At 39.5% G+C, this 23,338-nt stretch overlaps 1 protein-coding gene across 4 annotated transcripts in view; it reads right to left on the bottom strand.

Moving 5' to 3' along the window:
- Nucleotides 1-23,338, bottom strand: part of EBF4 (EBF family member 4) — a 97,897-nt gene that overhangs the window by 51,166 nt on the left and 23,393 nt on the right. For all 4 annotated transcript variants that reach the window (XM_051964251.1, XM_051964253.1, XM_051964250.1 and 1 more), the window contains 3 exons: nt 23,175-23,230; nt 19,015-19,088; nt 15,389-15,457 (listed from right to left, as the gene is read on the bottom strand). In XM_051964251.1, the coding sequence (XP_051820211.1) occupies nt 15,389-15,457; nt 19,015-19,088; nt 23,175-23,230 (199 nt within the window). The remainder of the gene's footprint in view (nt 1-15,388; nt 15,458-19,014; nt 19,089-23,174; nt 23,231-23,338) is intronic.

Here is a 23,338-nt window from a genome sequence, read left to right as displayed (position 1 = left end):
AAAAACTGACCAACTAGTTCCATTTTCTATTTATTTGTTTTCCCTTTCCAGTTTAATATATGTACACTCTTAGTTGGACTATTTTTCTCTCTACTACTTTTCACACTTTTGTGAGGCAATAATCCCCATAATTTTCCACTATCCTCTTCTGTAATATTTCACAAGTAAGCTTGTGTTCTGGACCAGTGCTCCCTTGACTGCCACGTCTCTCAATTTAGCAAGGAGATAAAGTAATTTCTAGTTAAGGTATTCTTTAGGAACCCTTTGGCCTCCTTGATGTAGCAACTGTTCACATCAGTTAAACTTTTATAGGAAATGGTGATAATCAAGGTCAGGATTTTTGTGTTTCTATTTCTCATGTTTTGACATTTGGATGGGTTAGACTGAAGCTTTTATAATTGCATGCAAATTAGTTATATTCACCCAAAGAAGTCAAAAAATAGAAAAAAGGGGCCAATATCTGCCCAAATATTTATAGCAACAGTTTTTGTAGTAGCAAAGAACTAGAAACAAAGTAGATGACTGTAGATTGGGAAATGGCTAAACAGATTGTAAGACACAGAAATATTTTTGTTTTAAGAATTTTTGAACATGAAGACTACAGGGAGCACTGGAAGACTTATAGAAACTGATGTATAAAGTAAAGTAAGCAGAACAAGGAAAATAATATACATACTGACTATAACATGAAAATGGAAAGAATATCAAGCATGTCAATGAAGAAGAGATGTAAGGACGTACCTTCCTCCTTTCTTTGCAAAGGTAGGGTGACTGGGGAAGGGGAACAGAACACATACTTTCAAACATGTTTTATGTGTTGATCAGTTATGCTGACCTGCCCCCTCCCTCCTCTTTTTTTTTGTATTCTATGTTAAGAGATGCTTATGTGGGAGCAGAGAAGAGAGGAATATACTGAGAGGGCTTTCCATCTCTCTTTTTGAATAAAGTGAAGTTTCTAAACAGGCTGCATGTCTTAGACCTCTTTTTTTCCTTAAACCTGACCGATATTTTACAATATCCTTTTGCCATTCTGCCTCTGTGCCCATCTTTTCACTGAAGCCACTACAAATTTAAATGCTCTCTTGATTTGCAGAATTTTAGCAAAATTATCCTATCATTCTTTTTACTATACTTGCCTTCATGTTCTTCCTGGTCCTAATCTAACTATTCAATCTGCACTCCCATTGGATCTAGGTTTTTCAACATATATCTTCCTACTGGATCTTGGACTGACTTTTCACTTCTCCCAAACATATATGTTCTTTCTTATTATTTTCTCACCCTATTTCCTTTACCCTTTTTATAGATATCCTATGCACTTTTCAAGGGCAAATTTTAATCCCCCCCCACCCCATTCCCTTCCCAGAGTAATGCTTTCTATCTTTTAATTCCTCTTAAGTCTAAACAACTCCTCTGGCCATCAATCATGGATTACCTTGGAAGATGACTTACATTATTATTTTGAAGAGTGATTTCATTCTTGTATTGTCTTTTTGTTGTTGTTCTTGCGTTTTTGGTACTTTATGTTTATGCCAAATCTTACAATTCTTATGAATCTAGCAATTATTTGTAAATAAGTGGTACAGTTGATAGAACATTGGACCTGAAATTGTGTAGATTTGAGTTCAAATTTGGTTTTAGATGCTTACTCAGGAATGAACCTGAGAAAATCACAACTTCTGCCTGCCTCTTTTACTTATCCTTAAAATCAAAATCAAAATAGTACCTACCCCAAAGGATTATTGTGAAGATCATTTGATATAGTGCATGTAAAGTGCTTTGCAAACTTTATATTGCTATATAAATGTTAGGTTTTGTTCCTCCCCTCCCCCCCAGCTGTATGCATCTTGAAATCAGGGACTATTGTTTCATATGATTTCTAATCCACAACATCACCTAACACTGTGTCTTTTATAGGTGTTAATAAATATATATTGATTGATAGATGATTAAGCAAAAACCCAAAATTACATTGACTGATAAACAATGAAGGCTCATTTCAACAGAGATAAATGTGAAGTCCCTGCATTTAAGACCCAAAAATAAACTGCAAAAATATAGGATGGGGAGATGTATCTTTAAAAACTTTTTTGTTAAAAACAAATCTAGTAATATGTATAGAAGAATTGTGCATGCTTAACATATATTGGATTGTTTGCTATCTGGGGAAGGGGGTGGGTGGAAGTGAGGGAAAAATTTCGGAACATGAGGTTTTGCAAGGGTGAATGTTGAAAACTCTCTATACATATATTTTGAAAATAAAAAAACTAAAAAGAGAGAAAAAATAAATCTAAGAGTTTTTTGTTGACCAAAAGTGTTTGCTAAAAAAGTAGAATCAATATATGTGAAAATTCTTTGAATCAAACAACAAATATTTATGTGTCTACTATGTGCCAGGCATGATGCTCAGTTTTAGGAAAATATATAAAGACAACCCCTGTCCTCATGAAGCTTACTAGGGAGCCAGGGAAGACAAACTGTGGGGATTTGGGAATAAATAGAATTAACAGAAGTAAATTTGGAGGGGAAGGCCTTAGGAGCTAATGGTTTTCAGAAAAGTCTTCATTTCAATGGAACACTTAACTGTGTCTTGAAGGAAACTAGAAATTCTAGGCATTCAGGGTCAGGAAACATTGTGTTCCAGGTAGAGAATATCCAGGGCAAAGGAGCAGAAACTAGAAATGCAATACCATAAATGAGGAATTTTCAAGGCTGAACCATAAGTGATGAAGGAGAAAAATGTACAATAAAGCTGAAAAGGAATAAATGGCAATGAAACTTATATTTGGTCCAACAGACAATAGGGAGCCACTGGGTTTATTGAGTAGATGAATGCTTTATGCTTTAGGAAAATCACTTTGGCAGTTTTATAAAGAGTGGGTTAGGGGCAGGGAAACCAATAAGAAAGTTCAGGAAGAGGTGATAAGAGTCTGTACCAGGGTGGAGTTGGAGTGGTTCTGTGGGCGTCAAGAAGGGCCCAGATGTGAGACATGTTGTGGAGGCAGAAACCAGATTTGGCTCCTGATTATGGTCAAGTGCTACATAAGTAGATGTTAGTATTCACTATCGAGTTATATTAATGAAAGTGGTATTTCCAGATCACAGGAAGTAAAAATCCCCCGTCCACTGTGCTGGGCAAACAGCAGTTCAAATGTGCATTTAGTTTTAAGCATCACATTTTCAAAAGGGTATTGACAAGCTGGAGGGCATCCTGAGGTGATTGGATGTAACCATGTTATATAAGGAAGAGCTGAAGGAAATGAGTGTATTTAGCCTGGAGGAGAAAAGAGAAGACTGCATAGCTATCTTCTAATATTTGAAAGACTGTCAGAAAGGGAAGAGAGCAGACATTCTCTGTTACTCAAAAGCAAAACCAAGCTGGCTGACTAAATAGGGGTAGACTTTGGCTTAATGGAAGAGAGAACTTCCTAGAGATTGGAGCTGTCCCAAAAAGAAATGGGCTGCTTTGGGCAGGGTTAACTTCCCATTACCAAGCAGATCAGGCTATAGAGAGATCAGGTGAAGTGCTCAGGGTCACACAGCTATTTGAATTTAGCAGGTTTTCAAGAAGAAGCTGCATGCCCATCCTTTAGGATACTGTAAGTAAAGATTTCTTCAATAAGAAGATGATAGACCTACATAATAAATAACTAAGAACCCTTCAAACTCACAATTCTATGATTCTAAGAGTATTTATCTGATTCTATAGTTCAGGTATCTTGTTACATAATCCCAGAGCTAATCTGTCCATCACCCTTCAGCATCTTCCAGACCAGTCTCCTTACCTCTAGGTTACCTTAAGGCAATTGTTAGAACAATCTCTTTCAACAATATTTCCATAATTTTATCTCTTAGCCCCACATCTATAGGGATTCCCTATTTCTTGGTCAACAAATCTGAATGTTATGTAACATACAATGGTCAACCTCAGAGGTATCAAACACAAATGTGGCCTGGGCCAGATTAAAGTATAATTGGGAAATACTTCACAAAATAAAAAATTACAATAAAACATTGATAATATTAAAATTTGAAAATAAGTCACTATGTAGGCTTCAGGGATCTTCAGGAATAGATTTACAGCCTCTGTTTCTATTTGCATTTTGACACAACCATTTAAGATAATAAATAAAAAGGAAGAAAAGTCCCCAGAAAAAGATGGGAAAATACAGTCGATAAAACCTCTATCAGGAGCTTTTAACACAATAATCAGGCAGTTTGCTGCAAGAGAGCCACAAGAGTGAGTAAATGAAAGTGTCAGGGAACTGAAATCTTAGATGCTTCAGTTCTAAAGGCAGGAGGAACTGTCCAGGGACCCACGGAGCATGCGCTGCTTGGTGCCTGCCAGTGCTAAGTAGACACCACCTGTGCATGACAATGAAGGCTGCTGTGCCCACTGGAGGAGGCTGAAGGGCTGGGGAGCAACTTCAGGCTTAACTGGGAGAATGTGCCCCTCAAAGAAGGAAGAAAGTGCTTCAAAGTAAAACAAAGAGAGAAAAGCTAAGATGGGCCAGGGGCTGGGGAGGGGGGGAGTCAGGGGAGATGTGGAGGGGTAGAGGGAAGGTGTGGAAAGATGATAAAAGATGAAGAAAAGGAATAAGCCCATTGAACTTGAATCTTTGGAACTGTATAACAGGTATGAATGAAGCTATTCCCATTCAAGGTAGAGTTGTACCCTCTGAGGCGAAAATGAACTTTGTTACCAGGAATAACTAAAACCAGAGATTTATTTAGAGCTGAAAGGTGCTTTTTGAGGCAGCTAGGTTTTCAAGAAGCTGAATGCCCATCCTTTGGGATACCATAAGTAAAGGTTTCTCCAATAAGAAAGTGATAGACCACAAGATTATACAGATTATCAATTCTGATGGATCTGGTTCTCTTCAACAATGAGATGATTCAGATCAGTTTCAATAGTCTTGTGATGAAGAGAGCCATCTGCACTCCGAGAGAGGATTGTGGGGACTGAGTGTGGATCACAACATAGCATTTCCACTTTTTTTGTTGCTGTTTGCTTGAATTTTTTTTCTCATTTTTCCAGTTTGATTTGATTTTTCTTGTGCAGCAAGATAATTGTATAAATATATAATCATATATTGGATTTAACATATACTTCTACCATGTTTAACAGGTATTGGACTACTTGGGGGGGGGAGGATGTGGGAAGGAGGGAAAATTGGAACACAGGGTTTTGCAGGGAGTAATGTCAAAGAATTGTCCATGCATGTGTTTTGAAAAATAAAAAGCTTTAATTAAAAAAAAAGTGATAGACCTAGATATTGTCCTCAGGTACCGTTTTCTTAACTAACTGAACCTGTCCCAAACCCATTTTTCTTCTGTGCAGCTCATACTTTCTATTGGCAGCAGCAATAAGAACACCTGTGCCTCTGATGTCCTGAGTCTCTTCCTTAGGACAACAAGGCTCCATCATTTGTTTCCACATGAATCACCAGAAGTAGATGATGGTTGTTAGGCTTGGCAGGAGATTCTTTATAATATTTTGGACCTGAGCCTGGGAGGATTGTGTACCTCCCTGTTGTCCTTATCAAGTTTCCATATGGACATATGATCCCTCAGTGGATCCAACAGCTATCACTATTCATCGTTTTATTCTGACCAGTCCTAGATGGCTTTTCTCTTTGTGGAATCATATGAGTGATACAATGAATAGAATTCTGGTCCTGGAGTCAGGAAGAGCTGAATTCAAAGAGCACTTCACCTGATCTCTCTGTGTTTTAGTGGCTTCATCTGTAAAATGAGGGGAGGGTAGAATCTATGTCCTTTGAGGCCCCTTTTGTTCTTATTCAGTCATTTTTCAGTCATATCTGACTCTTCTTGACCCTATTTGGAGTTTTTTTGTCAGAGATACTGAAGTGGCTTGCCATTTCCTCCTCCATCTCATTTTACAGATGAGGAAACTGAGGCAAATAGATTAAATGACTTGCCTAGGGTCACACAGCCAGGAAGTGTTAAATGTCTGAGGTCATATTTGAACTTAATTCTTCCTGACTTCAGGGCTGATGCTCTATCCACTGCTCTACCTAGATGTCCTAAAACATAGGTTTTTGATCAAGGACCGATTGTATTTAACAAGGGCCACTAAAAATAAAAGTGTATAAAAAGTGTGTGTACATATAGAGATAGAAAGATAGGCATGTGTATATATATGTATGTATGTGTATGTATACATATATATAACATATATATATATATATATACACATTTGCATTGGATAATTGATCTATGTGGCTCTAAATTAAAATTGATAGGGAGGGAGGATATTGTGTCCCAATTCTAATAACACACAGTAAGCAGCTAACCCCACATAGGAAGAAGAGTTATCAGTTAAAGTAAACAGTAATTTCCATTTGGAAATATCTAGGAAGAAGGCCAACAATGAAATCCAAGGCTTTACAGAATGGATATGGGTGATGGATGGATCCAAATCAAAAAATTCATTAGTAAATGGAACTTCCAGTACGGAAACTCCTTCCACCAATGCCAAAAAAGCAACTTAACTGTAACTCACAATCTTAAAAAGTTGCCTGAGGTCACTGAGTAGTTAAGGGATTTGTCTATGAAGCTAATAAGCTATGTACAGCTAGCGGTAAGATTTGAACCCAGGGCTTTTTAACCCCACTATACCATATTGCCACCAAAAGAACTGAAAGAGACCTCAGAGGCCATCAAATCCAACCCACTGAAGTCTGGGGAAATTAAGTGACTAATCCAAGATCATATAAAGAATAAGGGTCAGAGGCAAGATCTGAATGCAGATCTTCTATAAATTCAATTTTACAGGTATGAAACTTGATGGGATACTGATGACTGGGAAGCTTATTTCTTAGGCAAAAGGAGCAGATTAGTTGGAAGAAAAGATGGCACAGTACTGGAGACGAAGAACATATTTTCATATGAAGAACTCTAAAAACCAGAGGGAGAAAGCAAGATAGAGAGGATTTGGGTAAGGATGAATAGAGAGGGACTAGAAGCAATATGTAGGATATATATCCCACTCATGAAATGGATGAGGTCAGCAAATGATCAGGAAGTGAACAAAACCCGACAGAGGAATAATAGGACATGTGAGGGAAATCTCTCTAGACACTTGCTGGAGCTTCCCTCACTCTCTATTGCTCTTCCTTCCTTCCATCCTTCTTTTCTTTCTTTTTTCCTCTCTTTCTTTCTCTACCTTTCTTTTCTTTCCCTTCCTTCCTTCTTTTTTTCTCCCCTTTCTTTGTTTCATCCATCCTTCCTTCTTTCCTACTTTCCTTCCTTCTTCCCTATTCTTATTTTCTTTCTTCTTTCTCTCTCTTCTTTCTTTTCTCTCTTCTTTCCTTCTTTTCCTCCTTTCTTTCTCTCACCATCCACCCTTCCTTCCTTTTTTTCTTTCCTTCCTTTTCTCCTCTGAGATTATCTCCAGTTTTTCCTGTTTAAATCATTTTTGCACATGGTAGTTTCTGACATTAGACAAGGATCCTTAAGATCAGGGATTATTTTTACTTTCTTTTGTACCTCCACTACTTATCACAGTCCTGGTACATTGTAGTTGCTTAATAAATGCTTGTTAACTATCTGGAAGTAGACATGAGGGGTGATAAGAGGGAAGAATCTAGGAGAATTCTGAATTTTTGAACTTGCCTGCCCAGAAGAATGATTGAAAGAAGGGTGAGTTTAGTGGAAACAGTGGATAAATTGCATTTTGGATATGTTGAGTTTGAAGTGGATTCCAAAAGGTAATTAGTGATATGGGACTAGAATTCAGAAAAGAGATGAAGGCTGTATATGTATATCTGGGAATCACCTGCATAGTGGTGCTTGCCAATTTAATCCCTGAAAGATGATGAAGTCGTCAAGGGAGAAAATGGAGATAGAAAAGAGATCTCATGACAAAATCCTGAGGCATGTCCATACATAGGGTTCAAGAAGCATGGATGATCAGTTCCAATAGAGCAGTAATGAACTGAACCAGCTACACCCAGCGAAAGAACTCTGGGAGATGACTATGAACCACTACATAGAATTCCCAATCGCTCTATTTCTGTCCACCTGCATTTTTGATTTCCTTCACAGGCTAATTGTACACTATTTCAGAGTCCGATTCTTTTTGTACAGCAAAATAACGGTTTCAACATGTATACTTATATTGTATTTAAGTTATACTTTAACATATTTAACATGTATTGGTCAACCTGCCATCGGGGGGAGGGGATGGGGGGAAGGAGGGGAAAGAGTTGGAACAAAAGGTTTTACAACTGTCAATGCTGAAAAAGTATCCATGCATATATCTTGTAAATAAAAAGATATAATAAAAAATAAATTAAAAATTTTAAAAAAATAAACATGGATGATAATCCTGCAAAGAAGTCTGAAGAGGGACAGTCCGACAGGCAGAAAGAGAATCAGGAGAGAAGAGAGTCATGAATAGTCAGGGAGGAGAAAGTATCCGGGAGGAGAAGGTGATAACCTCTATTTTAGGTAAGAGCATTTCAAAAGGTTCAGAGAAAGGCTGGGATTTCATGGGCTAATATTCAAGAGGAGTCAGTCCAGAAGAGACAGGCAGCCATCTGAAATGGAAGTCTGCCAATAGAAGCATGAAATTTCAGTGAGGAAGAAAAGGATGATTTGCCTAAATAGACCAAAGGGGATTTGTACAGAGGGAATTCATTGGCCAAATTATATTTTTTGATGTAGAAAATGGAATCAAGGACAGGTAACTAAGGATGAATACAAAACAAAGGCAAAGTCATGTAAGAATAAAATCAGGAATGCTAAAACTCAAAATGAGCTAGCTGGCAATGAATGCTAAGAAAGACAAAAACCCACTTAAAGTCTTAGTGGTTTCATGGCTAAGTGAAATCAATCGATTGATTTACTGAGCACCTACTATATGCCAAGCATCTGGGTTATAAGGAAAAGGTGAGAAGCAGATCATGCCTTCAAGGAGTTTATGATATTAGAAAGACAACGCATACACATATAAGTATGTGCAGGAAGGAAGGAGCAAGTATTTATTAAACACCTACTATATGCCAGCAACTGCACAAAGCACTTTATAAATTTTATCTCATTGATCCTCACAACAACCTCGTATGACAGGTGCTTTATTATTATGCCCATTTTGCAGGTGAGTGAACTGAGTAAAAGGAGGTTAAGTGATTGGCCCAAGATTACACAGCTAGTAGTAAATGTCCGAGGCTGCACTTGAACTCAGATCTTCCCGACTACTGACCCAACACACTATCCAGTGCAGTGCCACCTAGTGGCCTCTAATTTATACAAAATATATATAAAGTATATACAAAGTAAAGTATATACAAAATATATATAAATATATATAAAGTAAAGTAAATGAGAGGAGGAGGAGAGGGAGATGCTAGCAATCAGGAGATCCAAGAGAGATTTCACGAAGAAAATATCACCAACTGACGTTTGAAGAAAACTAGAGACTCTAAGAGGCAAAAGGAGAGGGGGTAGGACAATCTAGATGGGGAGGGTGGACTGGTAGTAGGAAGGTGGGGAGAGGGCAGGCAGCCCGTGCAAAAACAAGCAAATGGAAACAGACTGACATGTAAGAAACTGAAAGACCAGTTTAGCTATATTGTAGAATGCATGAAGGGGAGTAATATATAAGAACAAAAAATGGGTTGGAGCCAGATTGTAAAGGATTTTACATGATAGACAGAGGAATTTGTATTTGATCCTAGAGGGCACAATGAAGGGAGTAACATGATCAGATGTGTGCTTTAGGAAAATCACTTTGGCGGCCATGTGGAAGATGAACTGGAGAGATTTGAGAGAGAAAGATAAAAAAGGGTCAGGTCTGCTCTTCAAGATAGGTTAATTCTGGAAGCAATATGGAACTGTGCCCAAAGGGCTATCACACTGTGCACATGCACACCCTTTGATTCAGCAGTGACTCTACTGGGCTTGTTTCCTAAAGAGATCAAAAAAAAAAGGGAAAAGGACCCACACGTGCCAAAATGTTTGTAGCAGCAAGGAACTGGAAACTGAATGGATGTCTATTAGCTGGAGAGTGGCTGAATAAGTTATGGGATATGAATGTAATAGAATATTATTGTTCTATAAGAAATGACCAGCAAGATAGTTTCAAAGAGGCCTGGAAAAACTTTCATGAACTGATGCTGAGTGAAGAGAATAGAACTAAGAGAACATTGTACACAGCAACAAGATTATGTGATGATCAATTCTAATGGATGTGGCTCTTTTCAACAATGAGATGATTTAGACCAGTTCCAACAGACTTGTGATGGAGAGAGCCATCTGTACCTAGAGGGAGGACTGTGGGTACTGAATGTAGATCACAATGTAGTTTTTTCACCTTTTTTGTTGTTGTTTGCTTGCATTTTGTTTTTTTCCCTCTTTTTCCCTTTTTTAAAAATTTTTCTTGTGCAGCATGATAATTGTGAAAATATGTATAAAAGAATTAGACATGTTTAGCCTTTATTGGATTACTTGCTGTCTAGGGGAGGGGATGGAGAAGGGAGGGAGAAAAATTTGGAACACAAAGTTTTGCAAGAGTGAATGTTGACAACTATCTTTGTATATATTCTGAAAATAAAAAGCTATTGTTTTAAAAAAAAAGTTAGGTTAATGCCAGCAGACCATGAAGAGAAGGCATAACTACTCAATTCTTCTAAGTTGCTATCAAAGAGAATAACCTTTTGCCGGGGAAAAAATAAAACAAAAGTAGTTAACAGGATATTGAGATGAGCAAGAAGATTAAAAGAGAGGATCAAGTTGCCCTTTGAGAGTTCAAACCACCAGGCCCAAGTGAACACTAAGAAGAGAAACAGATATAACTGTGGAACCACTAACAAAAATCTTTGAAAAACACTGGAGAATAAAAATATTTGTGGCAGCCCTTTTTGTAGTAGCTAGAAGCTGGAAATTGAATGGATGCCCATCAATTGGAGAATGGCTGGGTAAATTGTGGTATATGAATGTTATGGAATATTATTGTTCTGTAAGAAATAACCAGCAGGATGAATACAGAGAGGACTGGCAAGACTTATGTGAACTGATGCTAAGTGAAATGAGCAGAACCAGGAGATCATTATATACCTCAACAACGATACTGTTTGAGGATGTATTCTGATGGACGTGGATTTCTTTGACAAAGAGAAGATCTAATTCAGTTTCAATTGATCAATGATGGACAGAAGCAGCTACACCCAGAGAAAGAACACTGGGAAATGAGTGTGAACTGTTTGCATTTTTGTTTTTCTTCCTGGATTATTTTTACCTTCTGAATCCAATTCTTCCTGTGCAACAAGAGAACTGTTCAATTCTGCACACATATATTGTATCTGGGATATATTGTAACATATTTAACATGTATAGGACTGCTTGCCATCTAGAGGAGGGAGTGGAGGGAGGGAGGTGAAAAGTCGGAACAGAAGTGAGTGCAAGGGATAATGTTGTAAAAAATTACCCAATAAGGGTTCTGTCAATAAAAAGTTACTAAATAAACAAACAAATAAATAAATAAGAAAAATACTGGAGAATAGAAAAGGATACCTACTGATTGAAGAAAGACAAATGTTGACATGCTTTCTAATGAAAAAGAAAAAAGTTTCATTTCCAAACTATAATCTTGTGCAACAATTTTGATTCTAGCAAAATTCTAGAACCTACAAGGCAGCTAGGCAGTACAGGAGATAAAGTGAGGACCTAAGTTCAAATCCAGCCTCAGACACTTACTAGCTATGTAACCATGGGCAAATCATTTAATCCCAATTGCCTCCAAAAAATCTAGAATCTATTGTTAAAAGCCTAATTTTGGAACATTTAGAAAGGAAAATGACCCATCAAGAGGCAGGACAGCTTCAGCAAGGACAGTTCATGCCAGATAAATCTGACTTCCTTTTTTGAGTTATTTCCTTTTGGAGAGAAGATGAAGCCAAGGTTCCTTCCAGATCTAGGTCTATGACCTTCTGAGTTATGAATTAGCCAAGAGAAGACAAGATCTGGGGGAAAGGGGTGAAATGGATATTGTCTTTCTTCAATATATTCTCCAGTATTTCCTTATTATTAAGAATATCATATATAATGATTTTTATATCCATAATGCTTATTAGTTTTCAATTGCTTTTATACTCTCAGAGGCTATTAGGGTAATGCTAGGGTAGATAGAGTTAGGACTGAGAAGTCTCAGGAAGAACTGAGACAAAATCCAACCTCAAACACTTATTAGTTGTGTAACCTAGAACAAGTCATGTAAAATTATTCAACTGTAAAATGGGGACAATAATAACACCTACCTCCAAAAGTTGCTGGGATCATCCCATAAGATAATATTTGTAAAACATTTAGCATAATGCCATAATACATTAGTAAATGTAAAACATTTAGCATAGTAGGTACTAAATAAATTTTCCTTCCTTCCTTCAGTCCCCAGAAGTCACCTGATCTAATTCAAAGCTAAATAAGAATTCTGGTCTGCTGAGCACTGGTAAGTGATCGTCCAGCCTCCATAAGGAGACCCCCGGCCTGTTTCAGCCTTTTCCACCATAACTTTTAGGAAGTTTCTCCCTATATTAAGCTGAAATCTGCTTCTCTCATCTTCCACCCATTACTCCTCTCTTTGACTTTTGGGGCAAGCAGAATGGCCTTTATTCCATGTGTCGGCTCCCCTATCTTTCCCCCAAGTCATTTCTTCTTCAGACTAGGTACCCTCAATTCCTTCAGCTGATGCTGAGTCAAGTCCCCTCACCATCCTAATCCCTTCTTGAAGGAAATTCCTCAGCTTGTCAATGTTCTTAGAATGTAATTCCTGTAAGGGAACAAAATAGTGGAGCAAAATACAGCCCTACCTCACTTTGGACACTATATCTCTCTTAATAAAGGTGAAAATAACAATATCAATGATAGCTAGCATTTATGTGGTGCTTTAAAGTTGGCAAAATATTTGACACGTGTTATTTCAACTGATCCTTACAACAATCCTGGGGATTTAAGTACTATTATGATGCACATGCTACAGATGAAGAAACTGAGGCTGATAAAATCATCATGATAACAATTCATAGAATATCTACCATACTGTTGTCATGAGGCTCAAATGAAATTGCGTATATAAAGGGATTTGATAATTTTAAAACTATGGTCTTTTATTCCTCAATCTAATAATCTTGCCCCACCTCCAAAAAAGGAAATTGGGTTAATCTGGCATTTTAAAAGGTTTTAATGTTGCCTTATGTTTTTCATGCCAGTCATTTCCTGATACTGTTTTTCCTCCCATCCTGACCCCAAACCCTCCAGGTAACAAAAACAAAATCATAGCTTCTATATATCCCAGGATATGCGACATTCTACTCCCACACTCTTCTCTCTTCTCTTTGGAAAATCTGTTTCATCATCTGTGGTATGAACTGTTCTTGTTGAAACTATGAAGACACTGGCCCCTTGTGATCATTGCTTTCCTTTCTAAATGCTTACACACCATCCCTTTAATAATGTCTTAGCATTTTGCTAAGAGTTGAAGTCAATCTCATCAGCTATAGTTTGCAAACTTCACCCTCTCTCTTTTTGGAAAATTAGGATGCCATCTGTCTTTCCCTAGTTCCATGGTTCTTCTTTCACATTTCCCTACAGAAGTTCAGCTGCCACATCTCTCCATCTATTTGCTCAATTAATTTTTATCCATTTTTAAAGACTACCTCAAATGCCTCTTCTTCCACAAAGACCTCTGAGATCTGATTAATAAACCTTATCTTACTTAGTCCAAAGCCTGACATGCTATTTCCTAGATATCTCCAAGCTCTGCTGCCTATATTCTAGACCCCTCTCCCCCAACCCCTCACTGGTACTTATAAATCCTTGTCCACCCCTATGATCCTTGATTCTGACTGGTGAGTTCTACCTTATTCTTATTGTGTCTCAAGCCTACTGTTCTAATTCCTGTCCATCTCTGAACTCTGGCTTACTCTTCCTCCCACTGGAACAGGTATTCAACTCATCACTTCCCAAATCTAGCTCCCCTGTTCTGCTCCTGTTCCCTATTATAATATAAACTTGAAAATAAGGATGAATTTTCTTTTTCTTTTTTTTTTTTGCATCTCCAGCACTTACACAGTACCCAGCACACAGTAAGCACTTAATGAATTTTTTTATTCATTCTTTCTTCATTCACTCATCCATTCATTCATAAAACCTTCCATGAGCCCAGAGGTTTGTAACAACTATACCCTCAGAACTCAGATAGCACCAAGTTTGTTTGCTTTTTTTACCTTTGACACATCTCTGATGTAATTATCATTTATCATTTTGTATAATTATCTATGTTTATGTCATCTTACACTATAAGTCCCAGAAGGGCAGGAACTTTAATACATCCTCACTTTTATTTCCAATAGCACTAAGCACTTAATAATATGATAATAATAAAAATGTTAGAATGACAAAATGAACCAAATTACACTGGCTGCCCATACATTTAATTCTTTACTTAAATTGTGAACAGACATTGAAGCCATGGAATCATTTTTTTACTTATCCAATTATGGCATGAAATTGTCGACTCTCACAAACACCCTGTGAGGTAGATTAGGCAAGCAGATGTTACTTCCATTTTACACAAGAGGAAACTGAGGATCCACATCATGACTCGCCCAAATCCCAAGTGGGATTGTAAACTAGCACCCAGATCTTCTCATACATGGTCTAGTTTTCTTCATTACCCCTGTCTAGGTAAATGCCTCAATCCTAAATTCAAAGCAATCCTCTTCTCATTAACCCCAGTTTTGAAGTCCTGAATAGGGCAGTTTCCCTCACCTGGGATGAGCTCCCCTATTCACTGGGTAAAACCTTCCCATTATCTACAAAGTCTTCCTTCACTAACCACTAGGCTCTACCAACTACCCTCCCTGTAGTTCTCAGGCTAAGAATATAATTCCATGTAAGTGATCCCCTATAAAGCAAACTCAGCCTAGAAAAATGTGCTATTCTGCAATTCCTCAAAGTAGGGGGCACATGTGGTAGACATTACTCAGTCTCTTGCAGTGACTAATTTTTGATGTCCCATTATCATTTTGCCTCTGGGTTATATGTTGGCTTAGAGCCTATAAACTCTTCAGGAGCAGCTCCTTCCTCTGGTCCCATAATACACTGAAGTCCCCTTTCCTCAATTCCAGCACACAGTTCTTTGCCCCATTCCATAGCTTCCTCCCCCATAACAGTGTCTTTCTTTGTTCCCCAAATATAATTCCTTCCCAAAAAACCCCCACCCACTCACAATAAAACAGATCCCTTCCTCTCACTGGTGTCCATAATCAAGATGCTTGTTTCCATACACACACACTCACAAACTTATGAACACACTTACTTATACTCACAAACACACATACTCTTCCCAGGACCTTCTCTCTACCTGTCTATAATGACGGGATCGGATGGTGTCTCGTTTCGGTTGCCACAACTCTTCTTGTCACAGCAGCGGCTGTAAGGAGAGAAGAACAAAGCTGTAGAACCAGAATTGATTGACCTTTGTGAAGCATCATGGTGTGAGATAAAAGGCATTTAACTTGGAATCAGGAGGTTGTGGATTCAGATACTACCTCAGTCATGTGTGACCTAAACAAGACATGTAACCTCTCTGTGCCTGTTATCTTATCTGTAAAATGAAAGGGTGGGAAATCAAATGCCCCTTAATCCCTTTAATCTCTAAATCTGTGGTCCTATGATCTCTAGTTCAATGTCTACTCACCTCTGCCACTTACTTACCTATGTAATTTTGGATAAGTCACTTAAATCTCACGTGAAGTAATGGAGTTTATACTAGACAACTTTAAAGACCTTTTCCACTCTTAATCCACAATCCTAAAAAAAGCATTTTCACTATAACGCCCTCCCCAATGGTCATTTGCCTTCCATTTAAGATCTCCAATGAGATAGTTACCAATCAAGAGAGCCCATTCCATCATTTTAGTCATGTCTTTGTGTCTCTTTAGTCATGAATCTTCGTGACACCATTTGGGGTTTTTTCCACAAAGAACCTGGAGTGGTTTGCCATTTCCCTCCTGATCTCATTTTATAGATGAGGCAAGTGGGTTTAAATGACTTGTCCAGGATCATACAGCCAATAAGTGTTTGAGACCAGATTTGAACTTGGGAAGATGAGGCTCCATTCTATTGTTATGTAAGTCTAATCAGGACTTCATGTTAGGAAGTTAATAATAATAGTAACTGTTAACATTTATGTAACACTTTAAGGTTTGCAAAATGCTTTACAAAAATTATCTCAATTGATCCCCACAAAAATCCTAGGAGTAGATATTGTTATCCCTATTTTGCCAATGAGGGAATTGAGGTAGGCTGAGATTAGATGACTTGCCCAGGATTACACAGCTAGTAAATGTTTGTGGCAGGATTGAATTTATGCCTTCCTAACTTCATTTCTAATGTTCTCTCCATTTGGGCTACCAATTATCTCTTGAAGTTATTTCCTTCCTGAGAAGTAAGAATAGAAAAATGAAGTGGGAGAAGGAAATAAAGGACACAAAAGTCAGGAAGGATAGTGGGTTGGGGCAGAGAAGGAAAGTGTACAAGGCAAAAAAAAGGAAAGAATGGGTATTAGGAGGGTAGGGAAAGAAAACTATAATTATGGGAATTGTTTTTACTCAGGGAAAGTACCATAATCTATACTTGAGGCAAGCAATATGAAACAGGCCTTCATGGGGGCCAAGGAAGTAAGGAGATGAATGAAGGAGACTACCTTGTATGGGGGGATACACTGACCCTATGACATCAGAATAAAACCACCACCAAACAAGAAGAAGGACGAATTCACCCCAGTCTGCCATTTGGTAGCTTCTGATTTTAACTAATCATTATTGCTAAATAAGTGCTAAGATCTGTTGTTGTTTCCACACTCCTAAGGGACTGCAAATGCCATTGGGGACTTCTAGCTTTATTGCCCTCTAAACTTCATGCCCTGGACAAAGCCTTGATCACTCCACCCTCGCCACATTTCAGAAAGTGAGATGTGTAAAAGAATTGAGGGAAAGAAGGAGGAATGAATTTCCCTCAAGTTAGGCTCATTTCTTCATTCCTCCTCAAACCTGGAGGAATAGGTAGGAATACAGAAATAGTCAATCCCCATAAATGCTAAGAAAAGTCAGAGCTAAGATTGGGGAACAGAGAAGAAATAGGGAGTAAAAGGCTGGGTACCTCCCTATTTATGAAAGTGTTGTCAATCTAAATTCTTGCCCTCTTATGAGTTGAATATGCTTTCCAAGTCTGGGATTTTAGAATTATAAAACTATAACTGGGGCTTTATTTTTCTTGCTTTCTTAGTGAAGGGTGGGAAGAAGCAAATGTTGAAAATAAAACTGAATTTAAAAAGAATTCTAGGAAACTGTGGGTAAAATAAATATGTCTAAGTTTCCCACTGACTCCAGTTTAAAGATCAAAAAGTACATTCTGGAGCTCTGTCAAAAGCTATATTGTCTATCGGGTAAGGGACACACATAGAGCCAGCAGACAGGCTCATAGGAAAAGGTGGATCCTTTTTTTGAGATGAAAAAAAAAACCCTTCACCTTGTTTCCCAAGGGCCTTCTGACCTCCCACTGCCACAATACCCAGTTCTTCATTTCTCCAAGATGTAAGAAGGATCTCTGTCTTTCTACCGCTGCCCAGACATACACTTCTGTATGCACAGAGATGGTCTTGGGGAAGAGTCAAATGTCTGTCTCCCTCTGCCCTTGCCCTTCCTAGCACCGAGAGGGGAGAGGAGAAAAAACGTTGCAAGGAAAGGGAGACATTCTGTATCCATCCTTGCCTGAAAGGATCCTGTCTAAGGCCATATATGGGTTGCCTCAATTTGCACAATAAATGTATTTTTGAAATGTTTATTCATTCATTTGGTGTAAATCAAATATTTCTAAATGCAAACCTCTTTCCCCATGTCCTGGGGGAGCATGCCTTTTTTTTTTTAAGGAATATTATTGTGAATTCTTATTTAACATGAAGAATACCCCATAATTGAACTTGTATGTAAAAACAGATTTCAATATGTTGGGTTTGCTTTAAGCAAAGACCTCTGGGAATAGACCTATTCTGTGTGGCTGAAACTAGAGCACAGAACTTGGAACAATGAGGGTGGGGGAGTTCCAGGAAAACAGATTTTTGGCTCGGGATAACAAAGAACTCTCTAACAATTGGAGCTGTCCAACAATTGGGCCAGCTGCCTTATGAAGTAATGAGCCCTCTGCCAATGGAAGTGCTCACACCAAAGGCTGGAAGACCACCTGTCAGTTATGCTGCTGAGGTGATGTCTGACCTGGAAGAGGGTTGAGCTTAAATCTGGACAGGTTTAAGCTGCCTCCAGCTCTCCAATCCTGCGCCCGATCTGTACAGCCGGGAGCAGAGTTGGGGTGACTAGGTCTTTGAGAGGCAGAGGGAGGAAGGAGAGGGGCCCACTGTCCACCCCCACCCCCACCTAGGTCTAGGCTCCATCCAGGCCAGACCACACCTGCCCACCTGCCTCTCCACTCCTTAGGCGCCACTCCCCACAGCCTTGTTCCTCGCCTCCCCTCTCCCCCCACCCCCTACCCCTCTCTGGAGTCCCCTTCCCTTGGGCCCCAGCTCATTAGTAAAAGTTCCTGCAGCTCAATTAGCGGTGACAGGATGACTCTCCTGTGCGCAAACACGGCTCGAGCGGCACAAACAGCCCTGGCTAATGGGGCCTCAGGGACCCAGCTAGCTCAGCTAGTGCCCGGGAGGCCCTCCCCTCCTCCCCCTTTCTCCTCCTCCTCCTCCCTTCGCCCTGCCTTAGGGCTAGGGACAGCTTAGGTGATGGCCCAGAGGCAGAGGAGAAGGGTTTTAGGCCTGGAGAGCTGGTCTGGACACTGCCTCTCCTCAGCCCATCACCTTATTCCAGTCTCCAGCCCAGCCCACATTGCCCCAGGGGCCCGCCGCATGGGCTCCTGAGGGAAGGTCACCCCAATTCTCTGTGCCCTCCCCATCCAGCTGGCTCGCACCCTCAATACACTCACCTGCACATGATCTCATGGGTGAGGAGGACACGGCACATCTCCGGGTTCTTGTCCTGCCCCTCGTAGATGATGGCCTGAAGGGACAGGGGCAACAGACCAGTTGGACAGAAGGGGAGGGGAGAAGAGGGAAAAGGGAAGAGCAAGCCACGAAGGACCCACACTTCCGCCTCTAACCAGGTAGTGGAAAGAGCCCTGGATTTGGAATCAGAAGACCTGAGTTCAAATCCCAGTTCTGACTAGCTGGGTAACAGTTGGGCAAGGCACTTAAACTCTCTAAACCTCAGTTTCCCAATATGTTCAATAAAGATGTCATTAGTACTACTACTTCAGAGGGTTGTGGTGAGGAGAAGGTTGGTAAATGTTTAAAATACAATGGAAAATGGAGTTATTGGCATGGAATCTTGCCTAAAAAGCTTGCTTTGGAGTCAGGAAGAACTTTGTGTAAGTCTCACCTCTGACACATACTGGCTGCGAAAACCATCCCTTAAACCCAGCATTGCCCCAGGAATATTCTAAGACTATAAACTACAAAACAGTAACAGATCTGAATTGTTAAATGGTGTTTCTTCATTGGCAGTTCCCTATACCAAAAAATTATAAGTCTAAACAATCTATGTATGGTATCTATCTATCTATCTGTCAGTCTGCCTACCTATTTGTTCATCCATCCATCTACCCTGTCGATATATGATCCATCCATCTATTTATCTATGTATCCTGTCTGTTTATCTCTCTCTCTATCTGTATATGTGCATATGTACACATATACATTTATATATATTATTTATTTTTATTAGAATTCACTTTGCCTATCTGTATATGTATATATGTGCATATATACATATATATATGTAATTATTTATTTTTTATTAGAATTCACTTCTTCCCACTCTCTGATCTGTGATGACTACCCCAGGAGAAAGGATGTCTAGGAAGGTGCTCTGATGGAGGTGCTTTGAGCTACAGGACAGAGCGAGGCCTTGGAAGAGAGGCAGAGAGCAGCAAATCTCAACCTAAAGCTAGTAAGGAGTCAGGATGAAAGAGGGGAATTCTTTGGGGATATGGGTGGGAAAACAAGCCACTGTGGGTCACCTCCTTTCTCTGCTTCCCCAAGGATCTTTTTGTCTTCTTTGATCATCCACAGACTTCTTTTGAAAAGCTCTAGTAAGGACTGAAAAGTCAAAGTTCATTAAAAGTCCCCCTGGCTTTCACCACAGGGACAGGGATACCTTGGGGTTTATGAACTTGGTTAGTTATTTTTAATGTTCTGATAACTGTATTTCAATAGAATTGGCTTACTTTGTAATTCTATATCTTATTTTATACAGGAAAAAAATACGTTGTGGAAGAATCCATAGGCTTCATCATACTGCCAAAAGGGTCCATGACACAGAAAAAGATGAAAAATGTTTGGAATATGATCAAGAGTCATGATTTGGGGGGCCTAAGGAACTCCTGGGTGAGAAATCACCTACCAATGCAAGTCAGTACCTCCTCTGAAACTTATAACCTTGGAGACTTATCCAGAGAGAAGGTAAGTGACTTACAGGGATTCACATAGACAGTATGTGTATGAGGCTAAAGCTGAAATAGAGTTCTTTCTGGTTTCAAGGTCAATTCTCTATCCACTATACCATTTATCCTGCCATGGATTTCTCTATAAGGCCAAAAAGTAGGGGAGCAACAAGCTTTTTCCCCCGAACTAAAGAGAGAGTGGATACACCCCCCAACCGAGATATGAATTCTGATTCTTAGCTTTGACCAACTATCCCACTTCTTATCTTCTCCCTCTGCCAGCCCAGCCATTCTGCCCCCATTCTCTCTGCTGCCTAGGTTGTCCAAGTGGTCCCATTTCCAGCACTGTCATTGACAAGAAGATCATGTGAACACTGGCTTAATGTGGGCATGTCTGTTGTGTACTTACTGTTAACATATCTAAAATCATCCTTGCCCCAAGTTAGTCCACTCCTAGCTTCCCTCTTTCAGAGGATGCTGCCATCATTCCCACACACACTCGGACTCAGTAGCCCTAAGATAGCATTGGTTCCCAGACTCTTTTCCATCAATCAAAGTCAATCAATGGTTTAGTTTCCTATCTTTCTCATCTGGCTCCCCTTCCTTTTCTACTGATATCACCTCAGCTTGACAGCATTCTGTCTCAACTATTTTCTCCCTGCTTCTAGTCTTTCCCTTTCCAGATTAAACTTTCTTAAGCACAATTCTGATCATAAGTTTTCAGTGGCTCTTCGTTTCACAAGGAAAATCCCTATTTAGTAGGTTGGAAAATTTTCCATAGTAAATCTACAAGTTGTGACTTCCTGGATTTCCCAGCAGAAATGGCGGTGCAAGTGGTTCACCTTTCTTCTACCCCTAACCACCCCACTCAGGGCCTTTGCTAGTTGTACCAATCACCTCATACCTGGTATTAAAAGGTTTCCAGGAAATGAAAGTTACTCTTCACAAAAAATGATTAGTTCATTGACTTATAGGATCAAAATCAAATTATGGATCCTGGTATTTAAGGCTCTCCACAATTGGGACACTAGTCAACTTTTCTTTCTTGTCTCCTACTACTCCCTTACAAGACCTCTAAACTCCAGTCAAAATGGCCTTTTCCCTTCCCCCTCCCCCAAAACACCATTTTATCTAGCTAAATCCTGCCATTCATTTAAGATGGAAATTTAACAGAGCCCCATCCATCCCCATCTCTAAACTTTCTCTAACTGTTCCAAAGTACCAGAGTTCCAGAAGTACCTTAAGGTCTTCAAAAACTGTTTGTCATGTGGCACTTGGCAAATGCTGTCTTGTTTTATTATAATTTATATATCTATCTATTCAACCGGGTTTTACTTTCTTAAAGCAGTGTCTTCTTCATTTCTGAATTCTCCCACCCCCAACAGGACCTAGCCCAGTGGTCTAACCATAGTAGGTAATCGGGGATTGTCAGTTGATGAAAGGATCTCATACTCCCTGCTCACTTATATCTCTTCTCTATCTCTTTAGAAAACACCTTGAAAGAAAAAGGAAGAAAGGGAAATTCCCACCAGGTCTTTCATTGTGACTGTTCCTATCCCACCCAGAACCATCCTGGGTTTAGCAAATAGCCAAATACTAATCCAGCCAGTGTCTTATTTGTAATGGAAGTAAATGAGGCAATGGGCAGGCCCAGAACGAGGGTTCCCCCAGTAAGTCCCAGTCCAAGGTCACCCAGCTGGTCAGTGGCAGAGCTCAAACCAGACCCCTAGTCTCCTGAGCACAACAATATAACACAAAGAGCACTTAGACAAAAATACACACACTGACTACAACTGGGCAAATAATCATATCAACATTAATGAAACCCAGAAAAACACACGAAAGGACAAAAAATCAGAAGGGAACATGGACACAAACAGGACTATTTAGTTACTAGCTTGTTAAGATTCACATCTTTAAAAAACTGTAAATATAAATTTTTACAATCTCAATACAATCATTTTTATTCTCATCTGTGAATTTGGACTTTTGTTTTCTTTGGTTTCTATATTCATAGTGAATTAAAGCAAAATTTTTTGGGAAAGCACCAATTTTCGATTCAGAGGACTGAATTCAAATACCAGCTACCTCAAGCAGGTCATAATTTCTATGGGCCTTGATTTCTTTCTTTGCAAAAATGAGAGGGATTGGACAAACTGATCTCTAAGGCTGCTTCCAACTCTAAATGCCGTGCCCCGATCATTCTGAGCCCACAGCCTTCCTCCTACTTCTACTAACCAGACTTCCCCCAGTCCTGCCTGGTTCCTCTAAACAATCATTAGCACTTATTGTCAGCACTACAATGTTTAGGGCTTAATTGTGTGATGTATTGTTCTCTAATTAGTGCTGTGCACATCTGGTCTCCCCAAGTAGATTAAATCCTGCTGGAGGGCAGAGAGCTACACTCCTCTGCAGTTTGTAGCTTCTCAGCACCTTGGACAGTACCGGTAATCAATTAAGTGGGGGCTCTGAGATCAGAGATGGGGGACAGGGCAAACTGCAGAGAGGCAAAAGGAGGGATAGATGGATCCAGCCTTTTAGAGCTGACCTGGGGTCAGAATGACCTTGAGAGGCTTATGATTTCATAATCCAGCTCCAAAGAGATCTCCCAAAAAAAGAGATTTGGAAAACAGAATCCAGCTCACCTGCTTAGACATGGAATCAATAAGTCGAACATACAGGTCTTGTTCGGTTCGGATTCCTGGGAACAAAAGGGAGGGGGAAGAATTAGGTTTGACTGGGAAAGCCAAAGAAAAGAGATTCTTTGAAGTCTTGGGGTTCTTCACCTCCCTGCCAGGCCCTGGGGTTT

Source organism: Antechinus flavipes, chromosome 6 (genome assembly GCF_016432865.1).
Source record: "Antechinus flavipes isolate AdamAnt ecotype Samford, QLD, Australia chromosome 6, AdamAnt_v2, whole genome shotgun sequence".
NCBI lineage: Eukaryota > Metazoa > Chordata > Mammalia > Dasyuromorphia > Dasyuridae > Antechinus > Antechinus flavipes.
Note: the sequence above shows the minus strand (reverse complement) of the source record. Positions and strands in the feature narration are given on the sequence as shown.